This window comes from Prosopis cineraria, unplaced genomic scaffold (assembly GCF_029017545.1).
Source record: "Prosopis cineraria cultivar Desert tree isolate PC_DT_omini unplaced genomic scaffold, ASM2901754v1 PC6, whole genome shotgun sequence".
NCBI lineage: Eukaryota > Viridiplantae > Streptophyta > Magnoliopsida > Fabales > Fabaceae > Prosopis > Prosopis cineraria.
Genome location: NW_026555337.1, coordinates 15,359,362 through 15,384,465, shown reverse-complemented (window position 1 = coordinate 15,384,465; position 25,104 = coordinate 15,359,362). Strand labels below are relative to the sequence as shown.

General features: G+C 38.0%; 1 protein-coding gene across 1 annotated transcript; it reads left to right on the top strand.

Annotated features, from left to right (window-relative positions):
- Window positions 1-2,022: 2,022 nt before the first annotated feature.
- Window positions 2,023-23,506, top strand: LOC129313582 (uncharacterized). The gene is made up of 3 exons (XM_054956824.1): window positions 2,023-2,177; window positions 22,094-22,315; window positions 23,026-23,506. Exons 2-3 carry the CDS (start codon window positions 22,112-22,114, stop codon window positions 23,236-23,238), a joined length of 417 nt encoding a protein of 138 aa, XP_054812799.1. The 5' UTR covers window positions 2,023-2,177; window positions 22,094-22,111; the 3' UTR covers window positions 23,239-23,506.
- The last annotated feature ends 1,598 nt before the right edge of the window (window positions 23,507-25,104 follow it).

Sequence of the window (25,104 nt, the reverse complement as noted above, 5' to 3'; positions counted from 1 at the left end):
CAAGTTCCTCTTTCCTTGTACCTCTTCATCACACTGGCACCACCTTCACCTTTGTCATCGATGTAATCTCTATTGTGAATGTTGACACATCACTAACAAATTGATCCAACTTGGTTCCACCTAACATTGTTGACTTGTAAGGACTTACTAGCAGCTAGAACAATTCATGTCGTACAACTTATACACATTAAACTAGAGATTTGTTGCCAGCATCTTCTACACTACTGTCGTATTCACTATTGCAATAGACTTTCTGATGAACTCCTTTCCTATTTTGGTGGTTTGAGATTCAAGAACTTAGAATTTGAATTGTAATGGACAAAGAAGGGGGACAAAGATTTTATTCACTTCATTATATGAACTTTGATTGCTTCAATGAATTTTAGAGATTTTGATGGTTGGGATAAAAGAAAATTTGTCTTTCCTAGCTGAGGTTGTTTCTTCCAGAGGCAAATATATCATTTCTCAAAAATTTAAAATGAGAAACAAGTTTATTTAAACTATAAAATAATTATTATATTTCATAGTACCTATTTTGACTTGTTTTGATACTCTCTAAAATTAATTATGGAGACCAAAATCATAGTGTTGAACATTTTTATCCAAATGCCCCATTTTCTCAAACTTCGTTTCACTCCCAAAACTCCATTTCACATTGGCTTAATCTTCCTCCAATGGAGTTGATTTTGGCATCGAGCAATTTTCCATATGTTTTCTCCATTTACCCTCTTGAATTTAAAAAGCTTCCTCTAGTTCTTGATCTCTCCTTCCTCTTGTTTGACTCTTCCAACTTCTCTATCAGCACAGCTTCAGTCGACGAGCTTTGTCAAGTTCCTTCAGCTACTTCGATGGTATAGATGAGAGGGAATAGTCGAAAGAAGAGAACATTTTCTTGTTTGCTCACAAGAACTTCTTGTCAATTTCAAACTGGCCTGTAAGAGCCAGTTTGCTCATGTCTCCTCCTCCAGTGAAAGGCGAGTTTTCACAAACAGGTCAAGATTTAACCAAAAATCAGTGTTTTAAAAACCAAATTGGACCGAATGGTAATCGGTCCGACTGTCGATCGGCTTGGTTTATAGAAAAAAGTCATTTTAAGAGTTGAGCTGAGTTGAGCTGTTTCAAATTGGCGGTCGAACTAGAAACTGGAATCAAGTCGGGAACTGGATCCGGGTTTTAAAAATCAGACTGTTCAAAAAAACTTTTTTTTTATTTTTTATCAATTTTTTTTAAAAATAACTAATTTTTTTAATTATTTGATATTGTGTTGTATCATGTGGCTTGTTAAGTTATGATAAACTTAAAATATTTGATTTTTTAAAGTTAAATAGTAATTTCATATGTATTTCTTATATTTAAATTATTATATACATATATATATTTTTTTAATTTAATTATTACGTTATCGGTTGGACCATTGATCCAACTCGGTTGAACCATACGGACTGTGAATCGTTGACTTTTTCGGTTCAATATCTCGTCTGATTTTGAAAACATTGCTAAAAACAGTGTCAAGATAGAGCCGGCCAATGGATGGCTAGAGGAGAGACGCTTTTTGTAGAAGCAAATTAATCCTTATATAAAAGGACATCTTTTATCTTTTTAATAAAAAATATTTTTATTAAATCAATATATTAATATAATAGACATAACCAATTCAAAAAAAAAAAGCAATAGTAAAATGATTCTTTAATATCTTCATCACATACTTATTTTCATATTATCATTAAAAAATTATATTTATATTTTTTTATTCAATTTATTTTAAGTTAGATTCCTTGATTTATTTTGTACATGGATTAATAGTTTTATCAATATTACATTATCAAAATGAATACCTTTTATTATAATTAAATAATTAAAATTAATTCTAAAATTTTTTAAATGTATTTAATTTTATCAAAATCAAATTTATAAGATATTATTCAAACATGATAATTTTTTTAATTAAAATCCAAACACACTTTTTATCATTTGCTCATTTGGCATATTTTATTGTCGTTTTCTCTGGGTCCGTAAATCTCACGTATCCCTAACAAAACTCACCCCTTTCTCGTCGGAGTAGGCGATTACCAAACTACCAAGAGCAATTCATTTTTTGTTTTCGGCATTCCGCACTTGGTCGAGCTCGTCGTCGGACGCTGTCCGGCGTGGTCGTTCTCCGGCAAGTATTAAAGAAGGTACGAACCTATTCTTCTAACAAAATCCGGTGAGATTGATTGTTCAATATGGCTTTGAATTAACATTTTGTTCCCCGCGTCATCGATTCATTGTGAACCCTGCGTTGGACGCTGTCGAACCGTTTTTTTTTTTCCTCGCTTTGTTTTAAAGTTTTCCATTTTTATTAATTGGAAGATCATAAATGGACGAGTGTTTATCATTGTAAGTACCGAAATTCGTTTCTTCCTCCTCTATAGTTACGGCTTCCATTTCTAGCTCCAAGTCCCACTGATAACGAAGTCGCGACTCACCCAATCTCTTCTTCCTTATCGCACAGGTACCCACCCGTTCTGGTGTTGAATTTCTACTTCTGTTTTGCACCGCCACAGAGTCGCATAGGCTTTTAATTGTGTTTTTTGGGTTCAATTTCTTCTCTATAAATCTCTGCTCGTGTTGGGATTAGATTAGATTCCTGATAAATGAAAAGGAAAACGAAGATAAGAAAGTGCCAATACTCCCCATTCCCTGCACTCCCTTGCACTTTACCTTTGCGTTAATAGATGTGGGATGCGAGTTTGTTTGTGTTAGAAATGTGAGCATATCAATCACTTAAGAATTTGTGTGGTTGGTTTTCGCATGGAGGCTACAATTACTTATGGTTAATATTCTCCCTGTATATAATACTGTTTAATCTAAGACATCATTTAAGTACCATAAGAGTTTGTCACAACGCCAATAGATATCAGATTGCCGAAGCATTGTGTGTATAATTTAAGAATTAGGGCAAATTAAGCAAGATACTATTCCTTAAAAGTCCTTATTGTACATTCAATTAGGTATCATGTTGAAGGCTGAAGCTTATATTTCACACTACTTGAGGTGAGGTATTATCTTTTTCTACCCTACATATATCACAAGCCTCTTATGCTGGCTCAGCAAATCCAACTCTGTTATTCCCATAATCAAACATTGTGTGGTAGTGACCCCTGAAAATATCCCCAAGAATCCTACATTTCAGAATCAACATGACTGAGTTTAAGGCTTAACCTAAGCATCTTATTGTTTAGTGAGGAGAAAAGTAGAATCCACATTCAGAACAGAATGTTAAATAGAAGCTAAAATCTATGTGATTAAGAAGTCACGATAGTACCGTAGAGGTCCTTGAGAAGGGGCTATATATAAAGCTTTAAATCCACTAATGCATTGTGCTGCCTCTTCATCTGCCACTTGCAGAACATACTGATTCATAAAAAATGTCCCATTAGTCATAGCAGAAATTATGTTGTATGCCAAATGCAAGGGTTTGAAAGTCACAATACCTGGCTCAGTGATAGGCCAAACAACTTGCCACCAATGGTGAAGGAAATTTTTGGAATGGAAGATAAGCTTCCACATTCAACTATTGATTCTCCATTTGGACTGGCAAGCCGATCACAGAATTGCACACAACATCAACTATGCATATTTCAAAGACTATGTGTATTAACTAGCAGGAATAAATCTAGAATAAAACTTACAAGGGCATCATATCAACTATGCATATTCAAAGACTTCATTTGCTCCCCATTGATTGTCATATAGGCTCGTCTATGATTGAGAATTTGTCCTTGGTTTGATGTGTCGCTGGTAAAAATAGAGATTATGTTCCTACATTTGTTTGATCAATTGTTATGCTCGAGAGTAAAAAAGTTGTTGATTTTTGAATCAGCATTTGACAAAGTTGCTAGGGCTTAAAAGTAATATCAAATTGTTTCTTAGAGCGTTGAGTGTTTTGCAAAATTGATCAAACAATAAAGAATTCATGTAATTTTAATTTTTCCCATCAATCAATTTTGAGGCTTGCCATGTAGCTTCCAGCAGGTTTCTCAAGTGTGCCTATTTTTATAGCAGTGATCACACCTTCCAGACTTCTTACCCTTCATATCTCCTTGATTTCCTTTGACAGCAAGTGCAGAACCTTCGAGTGAAGTAGAAGAAGGCGTAGAATGTCCCTGAGTCAAAGTCTTTTGACTTTCTTCACATTTGAGCATGTTAAAGGCATCTTCTAATGATGGAAGAGGCCTCATGCCCATTATATGTCCTTGAACATCTTCAAAGGAGTCATTGAGTCCAAGTAGGAACTCATAGCACCTTTCTCGATCAGCGATCTTTCTATAGTGCTCCCCATCTTTTTGATAAGTCCATTCATGGACCTCGTAAATATCAATTTGTTGCCATAGCCTCATGAGAGCACTGTAATATTGAGTGATAGCTTGCTCTTCTTCCAAGAGATTCCGAAGCAATCGCTTCACTTGAAAAATGGCAGCTGTGTTCTCCTTGATTGAGTAGGTGTGCTTTGCAGATTCCCATGTTTCTTTGGCTGTAGTTGCCAGTGGTATTTTTCACCAATCTCAAGAGTCATAGAATTCATGAGCCAGGCCATAACCATATTGTTTTCTGCTCACCAGGACTCAAACTTTGCAACTGTAATTGCTAGAGGACTCTCTGTGAGGTATTTCTTGCGATTCTTTCCTCGAACAAACATTAAAATATGTCGTGACCATTGGAGGTAGTTGTTGCCATTGAGAGGATAAATGATCACAGCTTGCGAGAACGAATCGTTCCTTGAACTCAACTTCCTAAAGGGAGAGTTCATGCTGTGTGCATTCAAACCAATACCTTGTGAGCCTTCATTGGCTGACGATATTGTGCCGTCGCCTGTGGTGAAGACTCGCGGCTGGTTTGTTAGAGTTGCCTTATATGCCATTGATCACAGACCAAAGCTCTGATGCCATGTTATAATTAGGTTAGAACAACATTAATATTTTATTCATAAGAAGCGTTTACATATATAGAAGAGATGAGAGGAAGAGAATCTATACAAATCATTAATATCTCTCCTATAATCTTGGCAAATCAAATCAGATGCTGATAAGAGATAAAATCAGATATTAATAATAGATCGTAGATCTTATTTAAATAAAAAAATAGGTCTAATCTTGATATGGGCCTATGGCACCTTAGGCCCTTATCCAATACATAGCCTTACTTCTTTTTAGAAATGGTTCATTAGAAACTTCAATACCATTATGGTTCTTATAACTAATTGTTTGAAACAAGACAAGTTCAAGTGGACCTTTGCAGCATCATTAGCTTTTCAAGATATCAAGAAAAAGCTTTTTGAAGCTCCAGGCTTGTCTTTTTTAGATTTTACAAAGTATTTTGAGGTTTCTTGTGAAGCATTTGGGAGAGGAATTGGTGGCTTTTTGAGCCAAAATGGTCATCCAGTGTCATTCTTTAGTGAAAAGCTCAACGTTGCTAAGCAAAATACTTCACTTATGATAAAGAGTTTTATGTGATTGTGAGATCCTTGGGGCATTAGAAATATTACCTACTTTTCTTTACTTTGTTCACTAGACGCTTAGATTTATCAGCTCTCAATGGCACCTAAGTTCTAAACATGTTAAGTGGCTTGAGTATATGTAAGGGTTTACTTTTGTTGTCAAGCATTGTTTAGGAATAGAAAACAAAGTAGCTGATGCCCTAAGCCGATGGATCAACTTGTTGCACACCGTAAGTGTTAGTATAGTTGACTTTGACAACCTAAAGGAGAAATATATATCATGTCCTAATTTTGGGGTAATATTCCAGGAAGTTAATAATGGTAGCCATCACGCTCATGTTGATTTCATCCTTGAGGACAGTCATCTCTTCCGTGGAAGCAAGCTGTGCATCCCATGATGTGAGATTATGAGAATTACATGCAGGAGGTTTAGCTGATTATTTTGGGGTTAATAAGACTATGGCATTAGTTGATGACAGATTCAATTGGCCATCACTCAAGCGTTATATGGCTCGCATAGTTTCTCGATGTTGAACTTATCAAAATTTTGAAGTCAGAAGATACAATATTGATTGGTGCACTCCTTTGCTGATCCTGGAGGCACTTTGAAAAGACTTGAGTATGGACTTTGTCTTGGATTGCCTTGAATAACTAGAGGTCATGATTTTGTATTGGTTGTTGTGGGTAGATTTTTCAAGATGACTCATTTTATTCCTTATAGCAAGGCTACAAACGCTTCTTATTGGGTGAAGTTGTCCTTTAAGGAGGTTGTACTTTTACATGGGTTATTGCTGTTGTATCCGATAGGGATGTCGAGTTTGTTAGCTACTTTTAGAAGACCCCACGGAAACATTTTGGTACCTAGCTAAAGTTCTCTTCTGCTTTTCACCCCAGATAGATGGGCAAATTGAAGTTGCTATCCAAAATTTAGGTAATTTGCTTAGAAGTTTAATTGGAGACAAGCCAAAGAATTGAGATTTGGTTCTACCCATTGTTGAGTTTGCGTATAATAATTTGGTGAATAGGTCTACAGACATGAGTCCCTTCTAGATTGTTCATGGTTTTAATCCTAAATAGCTTATTGATCTTATGCCAATCTCTTTGACATTTTGCACTTCGGAATCTAGTGAATCTTTTGCCTACCACCTTCATGAATTACGTGCTGAAAGTAGGCGCAAATTAGCAATGAATAATGATTAATATAAATTATTTGCTAATGCTCATTGCCTATTTCAAAGTTTAACATAGGTGATTATGTTATGGTTCAAATTCGTCCAGAATGTTACCCTAAACATGTCTTTAAAAAGTTGCATGCTTGAGCTTCTGGATTTTTTTGTATAGCAAAGAAATTAAGATCTAATGTGTATTTTTTAAAATTACTTCCTATTATGGCCATAGGTGCATTTTTTAATGTGGAGGATCTTATGCCTTATCGAGGAACTTTTGAACCTCCCCCTTTGCTTGCTGATGATTCTACAGGCACTCAGCTTTCACAAGTGCCAATTCTGCTGTTGCCGTCTGTCTCAGAAATTGAGACCATTATTGATGATCCAATGGTCTTTTACCTCTAAGGTGCCCCTCTGTTGTTACTTGGTTCATTAGGAAGGTCGTTCTGATGAAGATGTCACTTGGATTTTTGAAGATGAATTCTAGCAACTTCATCTTGCACGGTTCAAAGCCTATCAACTTTCTACCTCTCCAAAGGAGAGTTCTTTGATGCAAGGGGAAATTGATAGAAAATATGAAAAATATTACTCCCTTCGTCCCAAATTATTGGGCACTTTGAAGGAGTTTTTCCGTTTTAAAATATAAGACACTTTGTATAAATTAAAATTTAATTAAATGCATCAATTTCAATATTACCTTTTTTTCTCTCTATAATTAATTTTCATCTCTTTTCTATATATTCAAATGATGGGTATTTTTGAAAGTTTATAGTTTTGTTTTGGAAAGATAAGGTTGTTAAGTGTATTTAATGAGGTTTATTGGTATGTAAGATTTTGTCTAAAAATGTTTTATAATTTAGAATGGAGGGAGTACTTTAGAAGGAATAGTTTGTTAGCTTTGTGTTGCTTTTCATTTAACTACTTTTTGTGAGTTTTCTTCTTGTGAAGGAAACTAGCCAGCAAGTGAAAATATTTTAAATGTTTTGTCTAGGCAAGTGGGTAGAGGTTTTCTTGTTGGGAAGGAAATATCATGCTTATAAATAAGGTGTATTTAGAATCAGATTTTGGATGAATGAAAATGAGTGTTATAATTCTTTGGATGAATCACTCCCTCTTCATTTGCCTCCTTCCCCCTCCACTGATCTACCTTCATCTTCCACATTTCTCCCTCCCTCTGTATTTTGTCTCTTCTCTCCCTCTCTGTTCTCAGTCTCTCACTGTCTGTTTTTGTTGCGTCTCCCTTTTCCTATTCTGTTCAAATCCGTGTAAGTGTGAGCGTGTGTGTGTTGCATCACCTCCATTCCATTAAACAAATAAGGTAAGGACGTGGCAATGGTGATAGGAAGACTTGAATCCACTTTTGCAATTGTCCATACAAGCTGCTATATCTCCTCTTCTTCTTGAAACCAATGAACTTTCTACTAGTTTCTGATGTTCTATAGCAAATCATACAAGAAATTAAAGGCCATGCTTATTTTCTCTCAAACATATGCATTTGGCCATCGAACTTTACACTGAAAGTGGAAGTCAACCAGCTTTTACAATTTTCTGCACAAGACTCAGTTATGGATTATCTGGCTTCAGAAACAGAAGCATCGAGAAGAGTTGACATGTCATTTGCTGTTTCAATAATGCATATATCTCTTCAACATGGATCTACTGAGATCTTTTATGCTTAAGTGCCCATAAAGCTTGTTTGAAGAAATAGAAGAATGTGAGTTTGAAGAATGAGAAGCCAATGTGAGGAGTGGGGTATTAATTTCCGCTTAGAATTATAACAGATCCAAATATTGGGTATATATTTTATCACTCAAATCTGATCATTATCCATTATTGCTTGCATCAGGTGCTACTCTGATCTAGCATATCAATGGAACTTCTTGCCTTTTATTTGGGCAGGGTAGAATTAGTTAGACAATGACAATCTTAGGAGAATATTTGGAATAACCATGCAGACCAAAGTAGATTGAGAAAGAGAAGTGTCAAACAAATATGTATGAATCAAATTTTTCTGCAGTTTTAGACTCCTCTCCTCAAATCGTATGCAGGCTAAAACCCAGTTGAGGGATGGGCTGGAATCCAATTTTACACTTTAGCATCTTATTCATGTGGTGGACCTCATCAAACAGGACATGATGGATTACCACGTGAAAATTACATGCAACGACATGCCACCAACAACTAACGACAACAACAAAGGGAACATTGATATTTATACTTTCCAAAGAAGTGTGAGACCCTCCAGTTAGTTTGTTTACGCATTTTTGGTAAAAATTAAAATAATAATCAACACTAAATAATAGACAGAAGGATTACAGACAAAAAATAGGAAGACTTCCCCTCACTCATGGTCTTAACACTTAAAGACATGGTATTTTGCGTGTGCAGCATTTTCCAACATATCTAAGCTTCAAATATTTATACCCACACTCCTGTCAATTGTTTTTATAATGTAATTCATTTGGGATCTAAACTGGAATTTATTCTGGGCAATGCTTGGTAAACAGTGCTTTTTCAATATTACTTCCATGAGTGCGTATGAGTTTACTTTGGTGAGCTCATTACTGGGAGGCGCACAAAGACTACTTGAGCATTCATATTAAGCATGTCAAGAATGGAACTTGGCGGGATACAAAAGTGGAATTCTAATAATACAATTCAAAATCATATAAGGGGGTTTATGAAATAACTATATAGTGTGGATAAGTGGAAAGTTGGCTAAGTTCTCTGAAAGTTTTAAAGGAGTTGGCGCATTTGGCGGGGATTTTAAGGAGATGTGGATTTGAGTAATTTAGTCTTCGAGTTCCAAGTAATTTGCAGCCTTAATTCCCTGATATGTCTCTTTTGGTTTGCTTAATTTGCTTGTATCTATGGTGACTATTTATTTATTTATTTATTTATTTATTTTTGTTAGAGTCAATGAGCTATTCAGGGGCTACATTTAAGTAACAAAATATTCAAAGAAAATATTATTTGAGAAATGGGGCTTATGTGATCAGTGGATACTTAAAAGTAGGTAGTGTTTTAAAGGAATAACCAAATATTGTTCTCAATATTGGACTATAGCGTATTTGATTTCTACACTCAGTTTATTTGTGCAGTTACTTCAGTAAACCTTAATATCATAGTCTTCTTACAGAATTATCTCCGCTTGCAGGTAATATTTCAGCTAAAGGAATATAGCTCAAAACCTGTTTTAACTGCTGGAGTGTAATGTGTGAATTTTGTGATACCTGACCTGTTTGATGAAAATGGAAACCCAAGTTGCAGCCTGCTATTTGACCTTTGTCAAAAAATTATCTTGTTTGTATCATCTTCCATCTAAATCTTGTACGTTACCTCTAAAATTTGACCCTCTCTCTCACACATCCTTGAGCTTAAGAGCAAAAACTTCATTTACCTTGCAACGCATACCTATTTCAAAATCACAACAGCCTCTTCAAATTTGCTTTGCTGGTGGAAGAGGAATGATGGAAAATAATGAGGTAGTACAATTTGACTTTATAATTTTGTATTGGATGTCATGCTGTAAATGCTTATCTCATGCATGTTTTCATCTTGCTGGAGTGTTACTGTGAGAAATCTTCTTTAAACATCTTGCCATAGGCAATATTAGCAGGTTTTTAGCTTCTCCTCCCTTTGTGCCATCTGATGTGGTGATATACTCCTTTCAGTCCATTTATAAGGTTCTTTACAAAAATAAAAAGTAATCCTAATTATAAGGTGCTCTACAGAAATATGAAGTAATGTTCCATTTTTACCCTTTAAGTTGAGAAAACATTTGCACAAAGCCATATCCCTTTAATTAATAGGATGTAATTAGAAAGATGGGATTTTTTTAACAAATAAAGTGACAACTTTTCTTAATGTACATGAAAAATATCTTAAACACTTTATAAATAGGATCGGAGGGAGTATCTTTTAGAATAAGAGACTGTAATTGTACAACCTTCTCTTTATTTTGTTTCCTTGCCATAGGCTATATTAGCAGGTTCTTCATCTAATTAATGTTTTTCTTGTTTCAAATGTGAGATGGTGCTCTGGTTTATAAAACAAACCTTTATTGTTGGAGAGATTTTAACACCCTTTTTAACTTCTCTGATAAATATCTGGATAGCTATTACCTCTGATGATGACTTTTTATGCATGAAGCAAGAAAAACTTGAATTCATGTTGAGACTTGAAGATTTTTGGTTTTCATTTCAGTGTTATCATTTATCACACCACCTTTAAAAATGGGAAGCATGTTAAAAGTAAAGAACTTTGTTAGCTCTATAGCTACTGAAGGAGAAATTGCAGAACTGAATAATATTTCATTTCCGGAAGTTGATAGACTATATACACATGGATAGCCACTATTTGGGCCGAGATTCTAGGGATTTACAGAGAAAAGAAATAAAAAACAGAATAAATCCCTAATATATCTGATACAATATGATCTTGTCATATAAATCCTAATAACAGAAAATATTTACAATAAATATTATTTTTATATTTTCACACTCCCCCTCAAGTTGGAATATGAATGTTAATCATGTCCAACTTGCTAATAAAATAATCGAACTTATCTCTAGTCAATCCTTTGGTGAGTAATAAGCTGTTTGTTCCCTTGTTGGTATGTGCCTCATCTTGATGATGCCACTATCAATCTTCTCTTTGGTAAAGTGTCTGTCTATCTCAACATGTTTAGTCCTATCTTGTTGGACTGGATTATGTGAGATACTAACTGCTGCCATGCTGTTAGAGTATAGAGCAATAGGCAAGTTGACATTTTTCCTTAGTTCCTCAAGAATTCTTTTGAGCCATATACCTTCACAAATTCTTAAAGCAATGGCTCAAAATTCTGCTTTTGTACTACTATGAGCAGCTACACTTTAATTCTCGCTTCTCCAAGTAACCAGGTTTCCCCAAACAAACGTGTAGTATCCAAATGTAGACTTTCTATCTTCTTGATTACCTACCCAATCTGCATCTGTGAAAATTTCTACATGCTGTTTCTCAAATTTCTTAAACCATAAACCTTTTTTAGGAGTACCTTTCAAAGACCTAAGGATCCTGTAGACCCCATTCATGTGTTTTTGTTTGGGGTTGTGTGAGTGTTGACTCACCATTCCAACTGCAAAGGCAATATCTGGCCTAGTATGTGACAAGTAAATCAATTTTCCTACCATATGTTGGTACCTCCCCATATCAATAGATTTGCCAAGGTCTTCTTCATTGCTTATTTTGTCAATTCGAATAGGAGTATCACTAGGCCTGCATCCTAGCATATTAGTCTCCTTTAAGAGATCTAGGACATTTTTCTCTGGGAAATAGAAATTCCCTTCTTAGATCTTGCCACCTCCATACCCAGGAAGTACTTCATTTCTCCACGATCTTTTATTTGGAATTCTTGGGCTATTGCATTTTTAAGATTTTCTATCTCTTTAGAATCATCACCTGTAAGAACCATATCATCCACGTAGACCAATAGTATAGTGGTTTTGGTATCTTGGTGTTTGAAGAACATTGTGTGATTGCTATGACCTTGTGTGAACCTTGCCTTTTAGTACCTATGTAAGTCTTTCAAAGCAAGCCCTTAGAGACTATTTTTACCCATATGAGGACTTCTTCAATTTGCATACTTGATTTGGTTTCTTCCCTGGGAACCCAGGAGGTAACTTCATATATACTTCTTCTTTCAACTCATCATTTAGGAAGGCGTTCTTCACATCTGATTGATGTAATGGCTAGTCAAGGTTGGCTCCAAGTGAAGAAATTATTTTGACAATATTTAACTTGGCTACTTGTGTAAATGTCTCAGTATAGTCTATACCATATACTTGAGAAAAACCTTGAGTAATGAGTCTTCCCTTATGTTTGTTTAGATTTCCATCAATATTATATTTTGGGGTAAAAATCCATTTACATCCAACTGCTTTCTTACCTGGAGGCAACTCTACAACATCACAAGTGTCATTCTTTGTCAATGCCTCTATTTCCTCTATTACAACTTGTCTCCATTCAGGTATAGCCAAGGCTTCTTCAACATTCTTTGGTACTATGACATTATCTAAGTGAGCAATAAATCCATAAAATTTAGCAGACAATGCCTTGTAAGACACAAAATTCTCGATAGGATGCCTAGTATAGGCTCTTGGCTTCTTTTTCACAGCTATAGGTAAATCAAGATTATCATCACACCTTGATTCTTCCACAATAACATCACTATCTTTGTTTGGACCTAAATCCAGTTCTGACTGTTGATCAGTGCTTAGAGCAAGGATCTCTTTACCTATCTTGTTTCTTCATGTATAGGTCTGTGCAAATTTGGTATCTCCCCCTATCATAGACTTCTCCTTCTCTTTGGGACTAGAGTTTGGCCTCGTGTTTTCAAGTAGGATGGTGGTGTTGTAGGTCTCAATTTCTAGGTCAGGATTGTCAAGGTCCAAATGGTGAGGTATAAGAATTTCTTTAGGTGGTTCACTCATGTTGTCACTCATGGTAATCTGCAATTCATTCCAATTCTCCCCTTGAATTGTAGATTGGGAGTAAAAGGGTTCAATTTCATGAAACATGACATCACAAGTGGTAAAAACATGTTTGGTGAGAGGATCAAAACATTTGTACCCCTTTTTAGTGGCAAAGTAACCTAGGAAAATATAGCGGATAGCTTTGGGATCTAGTTTATTCGTATGATAGAGATGGACATAGGCAGTACACCCAAACACTCTTAAGGGAAGTTTGTTTTCCAAGTAAGGATTGTCATGTGTTTGGTGTAAAACATCAAGAGGAGTTTGATAAAATAGAGTGCGGTTTGTGAGACAATTAACGAGGAAAGTTGTCCTGGTGATGTTTAAGGACATTACTGCTGAAAAGAAGTGCACGGGCTGTTTTAAGAATGTGCTTATGTTTCCTCTCAGCAATACCATTTTGCTGAGGACTATATGAGCAAGTACTTTTATGCACAATTCCATTTGAAGCTAGGAATGTAGATAGGTGTTTATTGAAATATTCTGTGCCATTGTCAATATAAAGGGTTTGGATAGATGTTTGAAACTGGGTTTTAATCATATGGTAGAAATCAATGAACACCTGTGACACATCAAATTTGTCTTTTAAAAGAAATACTGAGCTGACACTGGAATGATCATCAATAAAGGTGATAAACCACTTTGAGTGGGTTCTATTAGGAGTTCGTGAGGGTCCACACAGATCACTATGAATTGTTGTAAAAGGTTTGGATGCAATGCATGGTAGATGAGAAAAAGAAGTATGGTGATGTTTTGCTTTCTCACAAGAATCACAAAAGAATTGAGAACAATCATCTTTATTGCAAATTGAAGGGAACATTTTTGTCATATAATTGAAATTTGGGTGACCTAAATGTTTGTGCCATAACTCCAACTCACTAGTCCTAGGGAGAGACACCTTATTGCATGACCTAACTTTGCTGACTTCACTTTTATCGAGGTAGTAGAGACCATCAAACTCTCTAGCATTGCCAATCATCATCCCTATTAGTAGATCCTAGAAAAGATAGCAAGTAGCAAAGAAGTCAGCATGACACTTTTCATCTTTAGCCAATTTACTCATAGAAAGTAAACTGCACTTTAAATTTGGAACATGAAGAACATGTAACGTGAGAGTAGATGAAATTCGTACACTCCCAATGCCAGCTATAACTAATTCAGAAGCATTAGCAATCTTGACTGTAAGTTTCTTTTCACAAGGTACATATGTTGTGAATAATGTAATGTTATCAATCATATGATTTGAAGCACCTGAGTCTACTATCCAACAACTTCCAGTGCATACACTTTTAATTGGCTAAGGCTTTATAAAAGTTACCTCTTTGAACCATAGTGGAAACAGATTGCTTACTATTAGTTTGTAGAGCTGAAAGCATCTCAAGAATTTTGTTTAGTTGATCATTTGAGGGCTGCACTGAGGAGGGAGAACTATTATCATCTCCCATACAACTTTCAGCAACATATCTGCGGCTTTCTATTTTTTCTTGGCTTCCAATTAGGGGGTTTGCCATGGAGATCCCAGCACTTGTCCTTTGTGTGTCCAACTTTCTTATTGTGTTCACATGTAGGACACCCTTTAGTGTTTCTAGGATCATTAGACTTGGCTGCAAGAGCAGATGCTAAGGTTTTGAGAGTACTAGTTTGAGAGATAGGTTCATCTTTTAACATTACCTTTCTTCTTGAACACTCCCTTCGAATCATTGCAAAAGCCTCATGAACAGATGGCAAAGGTTCTAGGTTCAGAATTCTGCCACAGACATCGTCGAGGTCAGAATTGAGCCCCACTAGTAATTCATAAGATGTTCTTTCTCAATCCACTTCCTGAACCTAGCAGCATCTTCAGAGTTGGTCCACTCAGCAGTAATTAAATCCAGTTGTTGCCATAAAGTATTTTTTTCAAGGTAGTATTCACTTAGATTACGATTACCTTGCTTCACTAGCCACAACTTTGATTTAATCTCAAATACCTGAGAAGCATTTTCACCATCGCACTAAGCTTCCTTCACAGCTTCCCATATCTCTCTAGCTGTTGGCAGGAATAAGAAGCTTTTATTCACAGTTGGTAACATTGAGTTCACTAGCCATGAACATACCATGGACTTTTCGGCCTTCTAGACTTTGACAGCCTTGATGTTTGTTGATTCTGGACATTGGGATTCGCCCGACATATACCCCTACTTGCCACGACCCTCTATTGCATGTCGAATAGACTGGGCCCATTCTCTGTAGTTAGCGCCAGCAAGTCTGTCTGAAGCAAGGGAGACTAGTGAGCTCTCTTGACCAGTCATAAAGGACCCAAACTCACATGGGCCCACACTGGACAAACCCTTTAAGTCAGTCGACTCAGATTTGTGGTGAGTTTTGGACAGAGAGTTTGAATCCATATCTGTCTTGCTGATTCAGTTCTTCCTTCTTCACCGAGCTCTGATACCATGAAGGAGAAATTGCGGAACTGAATAATATTGCATTGTCAAAAGTCAATAGACTATATGCACGAGGATAGCCAGTATCTCGGCCGAGATTCTAGGGATTTACAGAGAAAAGAAATAAAAACAGAAGAAATTCCTAATATATCTGATACAATATGATCCTATCGAATAAATCCTAATAACAGCAAATATTTACAATAAATATTATTTATATATTTCCACAGCTACATGTCACGTTTTGTCATTTTCCACAAGGTTAAAGAGGTCCGGAATGCTCCAGAACCCTCCAGAAGGCTCCCAGCTAACCTTAAGAGTGCTAGAGAGTGCAAGAACATTCTAAAGAAGCCTACACAACTCTAGCCTCAATATTTTAATATTGTCTCTAGATTCTTCCGTTAAAATATCTAGATATTTGTTAAGAGAATTCTAGAGAATCAATTGTAACCGTAGGATAGATTTAATCTCCACCGTCCATTAAGGAGGTGGGAACATTCTAGATCCAAGGGGAGGCCTATAAATACCTCACCCCTCCTCATTTGTAAATCAACCTTGAGTTCTCAAAGCTATAGAACTCTCACATTCTCTCTCTACTCTCCTTTGCCTTCAAGCTTTCCCTTTCCTCTTCTTAGCCAAGCATCCTCCTTTCATACGAGTTAGGCTTACTTAGCAACTTCCAGTGAAGGTTGTCTAAGTGCCGCACGGGTCGAAAGACTAGCCCCGTGACAGTTGGTATCAGAGCACGGTTCTACCGTTGTGCTTGAAGGAAGGTATTATACGATGGCAACTGAGGAAGGAAACGTCGTTGGCACGGAAGCACAGGAGCAAGGTCATGCGCAACAGGAGCAAGCTCACCCCAGGTCCAAGCGAGAGCGAGGCCGGAGCAGGGCACCCGCAGGTGAGTCCCTTGAACCTCGTGTTGGTAGCTTGGAATCTAACATGGAGGAAGTGAGAACTACTATAGGGGGACTCAACGATCAACTCAACAATCTCCTTCAAGAGAATGCTGAGATAACGCGGGCTGCCAAGTTGATGATTGCAGACCTTAACGATGATTTAGGGGAAGACATTCGTTCCCTCAGACGTGATCTCGCCGATCTCCGCAAATATGTAAGAGATGAGGTACGAGGTCTACGCTCTCAAATGGATGAGATTCGTCATGAATGGGAATCTCATCACTGTGTGAGTAGCCCTATTAGTGGTAGTACTTCAAACGCCACTTCTCAGGGACTGAAAGTGCCCAAGCCAGCCATGTACAATGGGACTCGTAGTGCCACGATTGTGGAGAACTTTCTCTTTGGCCTAGAACAGTACTTCGAGGCCATGGGAGTCTCTAACGACTCGATCAGGATCAACAATGCTTCAACTTTTCTCCGGGATGCAGCCCAACTATGGTGGCGTAGAAAGCATGCTGAACGAGAAAAGGGTCTTTGCACTCTCAACACATGGGAGTTGTTCAAGTCAGAACTCCGCAAGCACTTTGTTCCCCACAATGCTGAGACAGAGGCTCGAGGTAAGCTTCGTAGATTGAGACAAACTAGTAGTATTCCTGACTACATCAAAGAGTTCACTACCATCATGCTCAAGATCGAGGACCTGTCCGACAAGGAGGCTCTCTTCTACTTCATGGACGGACTTAAAGACTGGGCGAGAGTAGAACTCGATAGACGCAAAGTGCAAACTCTAGATGAGGCAATTGCTGCTGCTGAGTCTATAATCGCCTACTCCACCAAGTCCAAAAAGCCTAATCCTGGTAGCAGTGGAGGAGACAAAGGAGGACAAAAGAAGAATTTTGATCGTAAGGATGGTGGTAGATTCTTTGGTGGGAGTTCTAGACAGGATAAACCACCCTCAATCAGGCGTGATGCCTCAAAGCCACCGAAGCCATGCTTCATGTGCAATGGTCCACACTGGACTCGTGACTGCCCCAACCGTAAGGCTATGAATGCCTTGGTTGCTGAGATGAAGGATAACCGGGACAAGGAACAACAGATCGACCTTGGTTCCCTCCAACATTTGAATTCCTTGACTGGACTCTTTTCTCCATCTAAGAAGGAAGAGAAGGGTCTACTTTATGCTGATCTTGCTATTCAGGGCAAGTTCGCCTCTGCCATGCTCGACACAGGAGCATCCCACAACTTCATGGAGGCTGAAGAAGCTAAGAGATTGGGTATCCAACTCAACAAGGGAGAAGGCACCATTAAGGCAGTGAACTCCCCAGCCAAACAAGTCCTTGGGATTGCCAAGGATGTGAAGGTGAAGATTGGGGACTGGTAAGGTACGTTAGACTTTACTGTTGTCCCTATGGATGATTTCAAAGTTGTATTGGGACTTGCTTTCTTTTGCAAAGCACATGCCTTCCCTATTCCTGAAGCCAAGTCTATGGTGGTCATTGACTCCAACATGATTCGGGTAATCCCCTTGAAACGCTTAGAGAAATCCAACCCTATGATTTCTGCCTTGCAATTCAAGAGGGGTCTCAAGAACTCAGAGGGGTATATTGCCACTGTACGTTCATTGGCCGAGGAAGGGGATGACCCAACCAAACCACGGGAAATCTTGCCACCTTGCATCCAAGAGGTGCTACAGGAATACAAGCACGTCATGCCCGATGAGTTGCCCAAGAAACTACCTCCCAGAAGAGAGGTAGACCATCAGATCGAGTTGGAGCCTGGTGCCAAACCACCTGCCTTGGCACCTTACCGCATGTCACCTCCAGAACTTGCAGAGTTAAGGAGACAACTGCAAGATCTCCTTGATTCAGGATATATTCAACCATCTAAGGCCCCATATGGTGCTCCAGTCCTTTTCCAGAAGAAGGATGGATCATTGCGAATGTGCATCGACTACAGGGCCTTGAACAAGATTACTATTAAGAATAAGTACCCGATACCTTTGATCGCCGACTTGTTCGATCAGCTTGGAAAAGCCAGGTACTTCTCTAAGCTTGATCTCCGATCCGGGTACTATCAAGTACGCATCGCCGCAGGTGATGAACCGAAGACAACCTGCGTGACGAGATATGGAGCATTTGAGTTCCTTGTCATGCCCTTTGGACTGACGAACGCCCCGGCAACGTTCTGCACACTCATGAACAAGTTGTTCCACCCTTACTTGGACCAGTTCGTGGTGGTATACTTGGATGACATCGTAGTATATAGCAACACTCTTGAAGAGCATGCTCAACACTTGAAGAAAGTCTTCCAGGTACTCTCTGATCATGAACTTTACATTAAGCTGGAAAAATGTTCTTTTGGTAAACAAGAGGTGGACTTCTTGGGGCACAAGATCAAGGATGGAAAGCTCATAATGGACCCAACTAAGGTTCGAGCCATCCAAGAATGGCAGCCTCCTACCAAGGTCCCAGAGTTAAGATCATTCCTTGGTCTGGTGAACTACTATCGGCGGTTCATTAAGGGGTATTCAACTATCACTGCTCCATTAACAGATTTGCTCAAGAAGAATAAGTCTTGGCAATGGTCACAAGATTGCCAAGATGCTTTTGAAAAGCTCAAGCAGATGGTCGCGCAAGAGCCTGTTATGTCCTTGCCTGACTACTCCAAGCCGTTTGAGGTACACACTGATGCCTCAGACTTTGCAATAGGTGGCGTGTTAATGCAAGAAAGGCACCCTATTGCGTACAAGAGCCGCAAACTCAATGACACAGAGAGACGCTACACGGTGCAAGAAAAAGAGATGTCTGCCATTATCCATTGTCTACGAACCTGGTGTCATTACTTACTTGGGAGTAAGTTCACTATTATGACAGATAATGTTGCTACGAGCTACTTCCAAACACAAAAGAAGCTTAGCCCGAAACAAGCTCGCTGGCAAGATTTTCTTGCTGAGTTTGATTATCGATTGGAGTACAAGCCAGGCAAAGCAAATGTGGTGGCGGATGCCTTAAGCAGGAAAGCCGAGTTAGCCACTCTCTCAGCAAGCATGCCCCAGAATGACTTCCTTGAACGAATCAAGGAAGGTATGTCTCAGGACTCATCTGCAAGCAACTTAGTAAAGCTTGCTACTGAAGGCAAGACTCGAAGATTTTGGGTGAATGATGGAATACTCTACACCATTGGGAACCGAGTCTATGTGCCGAAATGGGGCAACCTTCGAAGGGATGTCTTAAAAGAGTGCCATGATTCCATGTGGGCCGGACATCCAGGTATGACCAGAACACTTGCTCTCGTGCAAAATCATTTCTATTGGCCACATATGCAAGATGATGTCGAAGCATATGTGAGAACTTGCTTAGTGTGCCAGCAAGATAAGGTTGAACAACAACATCTTGCTGGTCTGCTCGAACCTTTGCCAGTGGCTGAGAGACCATGGGAGAGTGTCTCCATGGACTTCATAGTTGCTCTCCCTAAGTCTGAAGGATGTGGGAGTATCATGGTGGTGGTTGATAGATTCAGCAAATATGCCACCTTTATACCAGCCCCAGCAAATTGTAAGGTTGATGAAGCAGCACGCTTGTTTTTCAAGCATGTTGTGAAGCTATGGGGGATCCCTCGCAACATCGTCAGTGATCGAGATCCCCGATTCACCGGGAAATTCTGGAGAGAACTTTTCAAGCTCTTGGGGACAGACTTGAACTTCTCAACAAGCTTTCATCCTCAGAGCGATGGACAAACGGAGCGAATCAACGCTTTGTTAGAGCTCTACCTTCGCCACTATGTGAGCGCTCATCAACGAGATTGGGCTAAGTTGCTCGATGTGGCCCAATTCTCTTACAACTTGCAACGAAGTGAGTCGACAGGTAAGAGCCCTTTTAAGATAGTTACCGGACAACAACCTCTAACCCCTAACGCACTTGCCACTCCATACAAGGGAGACAATCCAGCTGCCTATAAGTTTACCAAGGAATGGCAAGAAGAAGCCGACATTACTCGTGCATGCCTGGATAAAGCTTCTCAAAAAATGAAGAAGTGGGCAGACAAGAAGCGGCGCCCCATTGAATTTCAAGTAGGTGACTTGGTCATGGTTAAGTTATTACCGAATCAATTCAAGTCACTACGCAAAGTCCACAAAGGCTTGGTCAGGAGATATGAAGGCCCTTTCCTTATCATTAAACGTGTGGGAAAGGTTGCGTACCAGATACAACTCCCTCCCAAGCTTAAGATTCATCCTGTCGTCCATGTTAGTCTCTTGAAGAAATACTATGGAGATGAAGAAGATCCATCTCGAGGTATCTCTAAGAGAGCACCGACAGCGGTCGTCACTGAGTACAACAAAGAGATAGAAGAAATCCTTGCCGACAGGGTGATCAGAAAGAGAGGAGTTCCCAACTATACTGAGTACTTAATCAAGTGGAAGGGTCAACCAGACTTTGAAGCTAGTTGGGAACGTGAAGACCTCCTGTGGCAGTTCACTGACCAAATCCAACGCTACAAGGAGGAAGGCGCGACGAGGGCGTCGCGAAATCAAGTGGGGGAGAATGTCACGTTTCGTCATTTTCCACAAGGTTAAAGAGGTCCGGAATGCTCTAGAACCCTCCAGAAGGCTCCCAGCTAACCTTAAGAGTGCTAGAGTGCAAGAACATTCTAGAGAAGCCTACACAACTCTAGCCTCAATATTTTAATATTGTCTCTAGATTCTTCCGTTAAAATATCTAGATATTTGTTAAGAGAATTCTAGAGAATCAATTGTAACCGTAGGATAGATTTAATCTCCACCGTCCATTAAGGAGGTGGGAACATTCTAGATCCAAGGGGAGGCCTATAAATACCTCACCCCTCCTCATTTGTAAATCAACCTTGAGTTCTCAAAGCTATAGAACTCTCACATTCTCTCTCTACTCTCCTTTGCCTTCAAGCTTTCCCTTTCCTCTTCTTAGCCAAGCATCCTCCTTTCATACGAGTTAGGCTTACTTAGCAACTTCCAGTGAAGGTTGTCTAAGTGCCGCACAGGTCGAAAGACTAGCCCCGTGACATACAGCTATGAATAAGGATCAGCTTATGATGCAACTCCTTATATCTTTACTATCAGGTTCTTCAATTGAAACACGAGAAGTGAATAATTTAGATGAAAAATATACTGTCATTGATTTTAATCACCACACCACCTCTATCAAATGATGCTATTAAATAACCATGCTTTGTCATATTTTAATTAGAAAACCAAATGGTAAACTCGCAAAGAAATGCATTGATTTCTTTTCCCTATGAATAATGCATATTTGATAGAGGCATTGAAAAGAGCAGGTGCAGGTGGGTAGGCATAGGTAGTTTAAGACTTCTAATTATTTATTGTTTTTTTTTTTTTGAGTGCATATTTAAAGTTGTTCAATCTGATCTTGAACAATTAGGATTAATGTACCGACCCTATATATTTTCTAACTCTCGAAAGTGCTCAGAATTTTCTCACTTATTATTTCTTTCTTGAGGAAATATACAGAGGTAATGAGTGTTGGTTAGATGGTTTTAACTATCGTCACTAGTAATTATCTTTTACATATTGTGGTATGGATATTTGTAGCTGTTACTAAACATAATAAATACCGTTAATTAGGATTCTCCATGGAAAGCTATGGAAAAATTTAAGGGAAGGTCAATAGAGGAGGTACTACGGCAGCAGATTGAAAAGGAAAAATATGACAATGGGAGCAGTGGGGTAAAGCCACCAAGAGGGGGCGGCGGCGGCGGCTCTGGTGGATCAGGGGATGGAGGCTTTGCTGGGAAGTCCAATGAGACTCTCCAAGTTGTTTTAGCTACCATTGGATTTCTATTTCTGGTACTCTTCTCTCCTCTTGATATCTTATGATGTGTATTAGGAATTGCCTCATCTTTCTAGTTTCATGACCCTAGTTTATCTTTTATTATTAAAAATAGAGATAAATAAATAAAAGCATCAAGTTGAAATATCCAAGTGAAAGAAGGGAAGAAGGTAACTTTGTGGATGAATTTTGAGAGCGAGATTACTGCCAGGTATAACCGCATATTGAATAACAAGTCTTGTCCTATTAGGTGGGATCACTTTAAAAATTCCAAGTATAACTGCATGTGATAACAACAAGAAGCCAATTATAATTGCATATAATTATAATAATTAAGAAAAGGGTGATACCTTAGGACACTTGCGAAAGTCTTCATAATGCATGTGGTTAAGCTTGCAATACATTTATGCACACACTGTTGGTAGAATTAGCCATGTGATAAAAGAAAAGGTAACATTGTGTACGTGTTTCAAGAGCAAGGTAACTGCCAAGTATCACTGCATTAGAAGTTTTGCCCAAAAAAAAATAAAAAATTCACTACATTAAAAGAAATATGTGATAACCTCTAAGACACTTGATGAAGTCTTCACAATGCATGAGGTTAAGCTTGCAATATACTTATTTTCACGCTGCTGGTGGATAGAGTATCACCTTGGACATGATTCTCTTGGATGATTGGTGATAATGCCATGCTTCATTTGTTAACTTCCACGTTCTACTTTTCCAGTATGTCTACGTCCTCACTGGCGAGGAACTCACAAAGCTAGCTAAGGACTACATTAACTATCTGTATAGTGGAAGACGAAGTGTGAGATTAAAGCGAGCCATGTTCAAATGGGACCGACTCTGCCAGAGCGTGACGGAGAAGGTGGTGGACAGGCAGTGGTTGGAGAAGGCTATGCTCAAAAGGAATTACTTGCAATCAAAATCAAATCAATAAATTCATTTTCAGGACTCTGTCATCATCCTGTCTGGTTCTTTCCCTGCATTTGTCTTCCCCCCCCCCCCCCCCAAATTAGATTGATGAAGATAGGAATAGAGAGGTAGGCTAAATCAATATGAATATAAAGGTTTCATTTTTTAGGTTATTTGAGGTATATTCAATTATTCATGGTTTGGTTGCCGTTGTGACCGTGAGAATGTCTTGTACAAGAGGCTGATTTTTTTTTTTACTGTTACGAAAATATTATTTGCATATTTTTGCACAATTTCGGTCATAATGTGTGCTTAGTTGATGATTTTGAGCGGCTCATGAGAGGCACAAGCTATACATTTTCTGTAGAGAAACATAAAAGAATTGCTTAATTGGGAGTTTGGGCAAATTTGAATCAAAGAACTTGTCGATTTACTATTAAGTTTGAATACTCACGCTAAAATATATTGATTTTTAACGCAATTATCTAATGTTGAGGTCGTCCCACTAATAATTTGTTATGAAAAAGAGAGATCTTTTTAAGGAAGTATTAGTCTTATTTTGCCCCTCGAACAACTTTGGTTAATGTCTCTAGCGAAGGAGTTCAGAAAAAAATAGCTTAAAATCTTTAAAATAATAATAATTTTCTTACGATGGCAATGCAATTAGATAATTATTTTTAAAAAATATTAGAAAGCTTTTTTATGCCACCTGATGACAGAGACTATGCCTGTCTGATAGCAAAATGAGTGAATTGGGACTTCCTAATGAAAATCTCATGTCAATTCAATGACCCAGTTATTGAAAGGAACATTCACATGCCGATATTTGCTAAAGGAACATTCACATGCAGACATTTACTGAGTCTGGAAAGTCTCTTCCTGCCTTTTTGCAACCTTGATCTTTAGGAGCCAACCTCTATTCACTTATCAAATGGGATGAACAAAATGCTTCATTATGAGGTAAGTTTTAGTGTTTGCAATTTGCTCGTTGTCTAAGAAATTCTGCAATGTTCAGGTTGAAAGTTTAGTCATTTGACCAAGTGAATTATTTCAAGTGAAGTGGCCTTGATATTAAAGCAGTTACCATTACCAGCGTTTATTGTCACCACTTGCTGTCATCCACTTTCACTAGCCTCCACCCATCATTGGTGGTTACCTTTAAACCTTGCTAGTTACTATAGTTGACCACTACTATCAACTATCACTATTGACTACCACCATTGATTGCCATCCATCATCATTAGCCATCACTATTGATTGTTATGATAGATATCTATTGTTTATGTCATATTTATATTACTTTTCCTAAATTTCAACATCATTTTGAGCTTAATAGGCCTTTCAGATCATTTGGGTCAATTCTGCAATTTCTGAAACTTTTAGGGCAGAATTGTGATTACTAAAAGCTTTGGGGTGAAATGTAATTTTTGAAAATAATTTCTGAAAAATTGAAAATTTCATCATTAATTAATTTTTAGTTTTTATTTAATCTCATGAGTGTACTTTTCCAACACTTTGGAGGTGTACTAGGTTAGATTTTTTTACTTTAATGATTCCTAGAAAATATACCGCAACTAATCCAATCTCCTAATCTTCCATAATTTCATTTTAATTCACTTCTTATTTTCATAATTCACACCTAAATTTAATGCATTAATAAAATACAAGGAAATATACGTGCATAACTTGGTCATTAACGAGTCCATTTTGTGTTAGGCCACGGAATGTTCATGGATGATTATAGCAGCAAGAAAAAGGAAATTCTACCCCTTTGATGACCTTAAATCATCATCGAATAGTTGGAAATGCAGTTGCAATTGTAAGAAACCTTGATGACAATTCCAGATTCCATTTTCTTTTTCTTTTCCTTTATTTTAATCATGCATTTTAC

What these genes read in the sequence shown, in the direction of transcription:
- LOC129313582 (XM_054956824.1), top strand. Translation starts at nt 22,112, where the DNA reads ATGGAAAAATTTAAGGGAAGGTCAATAGAGGAGGTACTACGGCAGCAG. An exon ending in CCATTGGATTTCTATTTCTG is followed by an intron (nt 22,316 to 23,025) that starts GTACTCTTCTCT and finishes CTACTTTTCCAG; the next exon opens with TATGTCTACGTCCTCACTGG.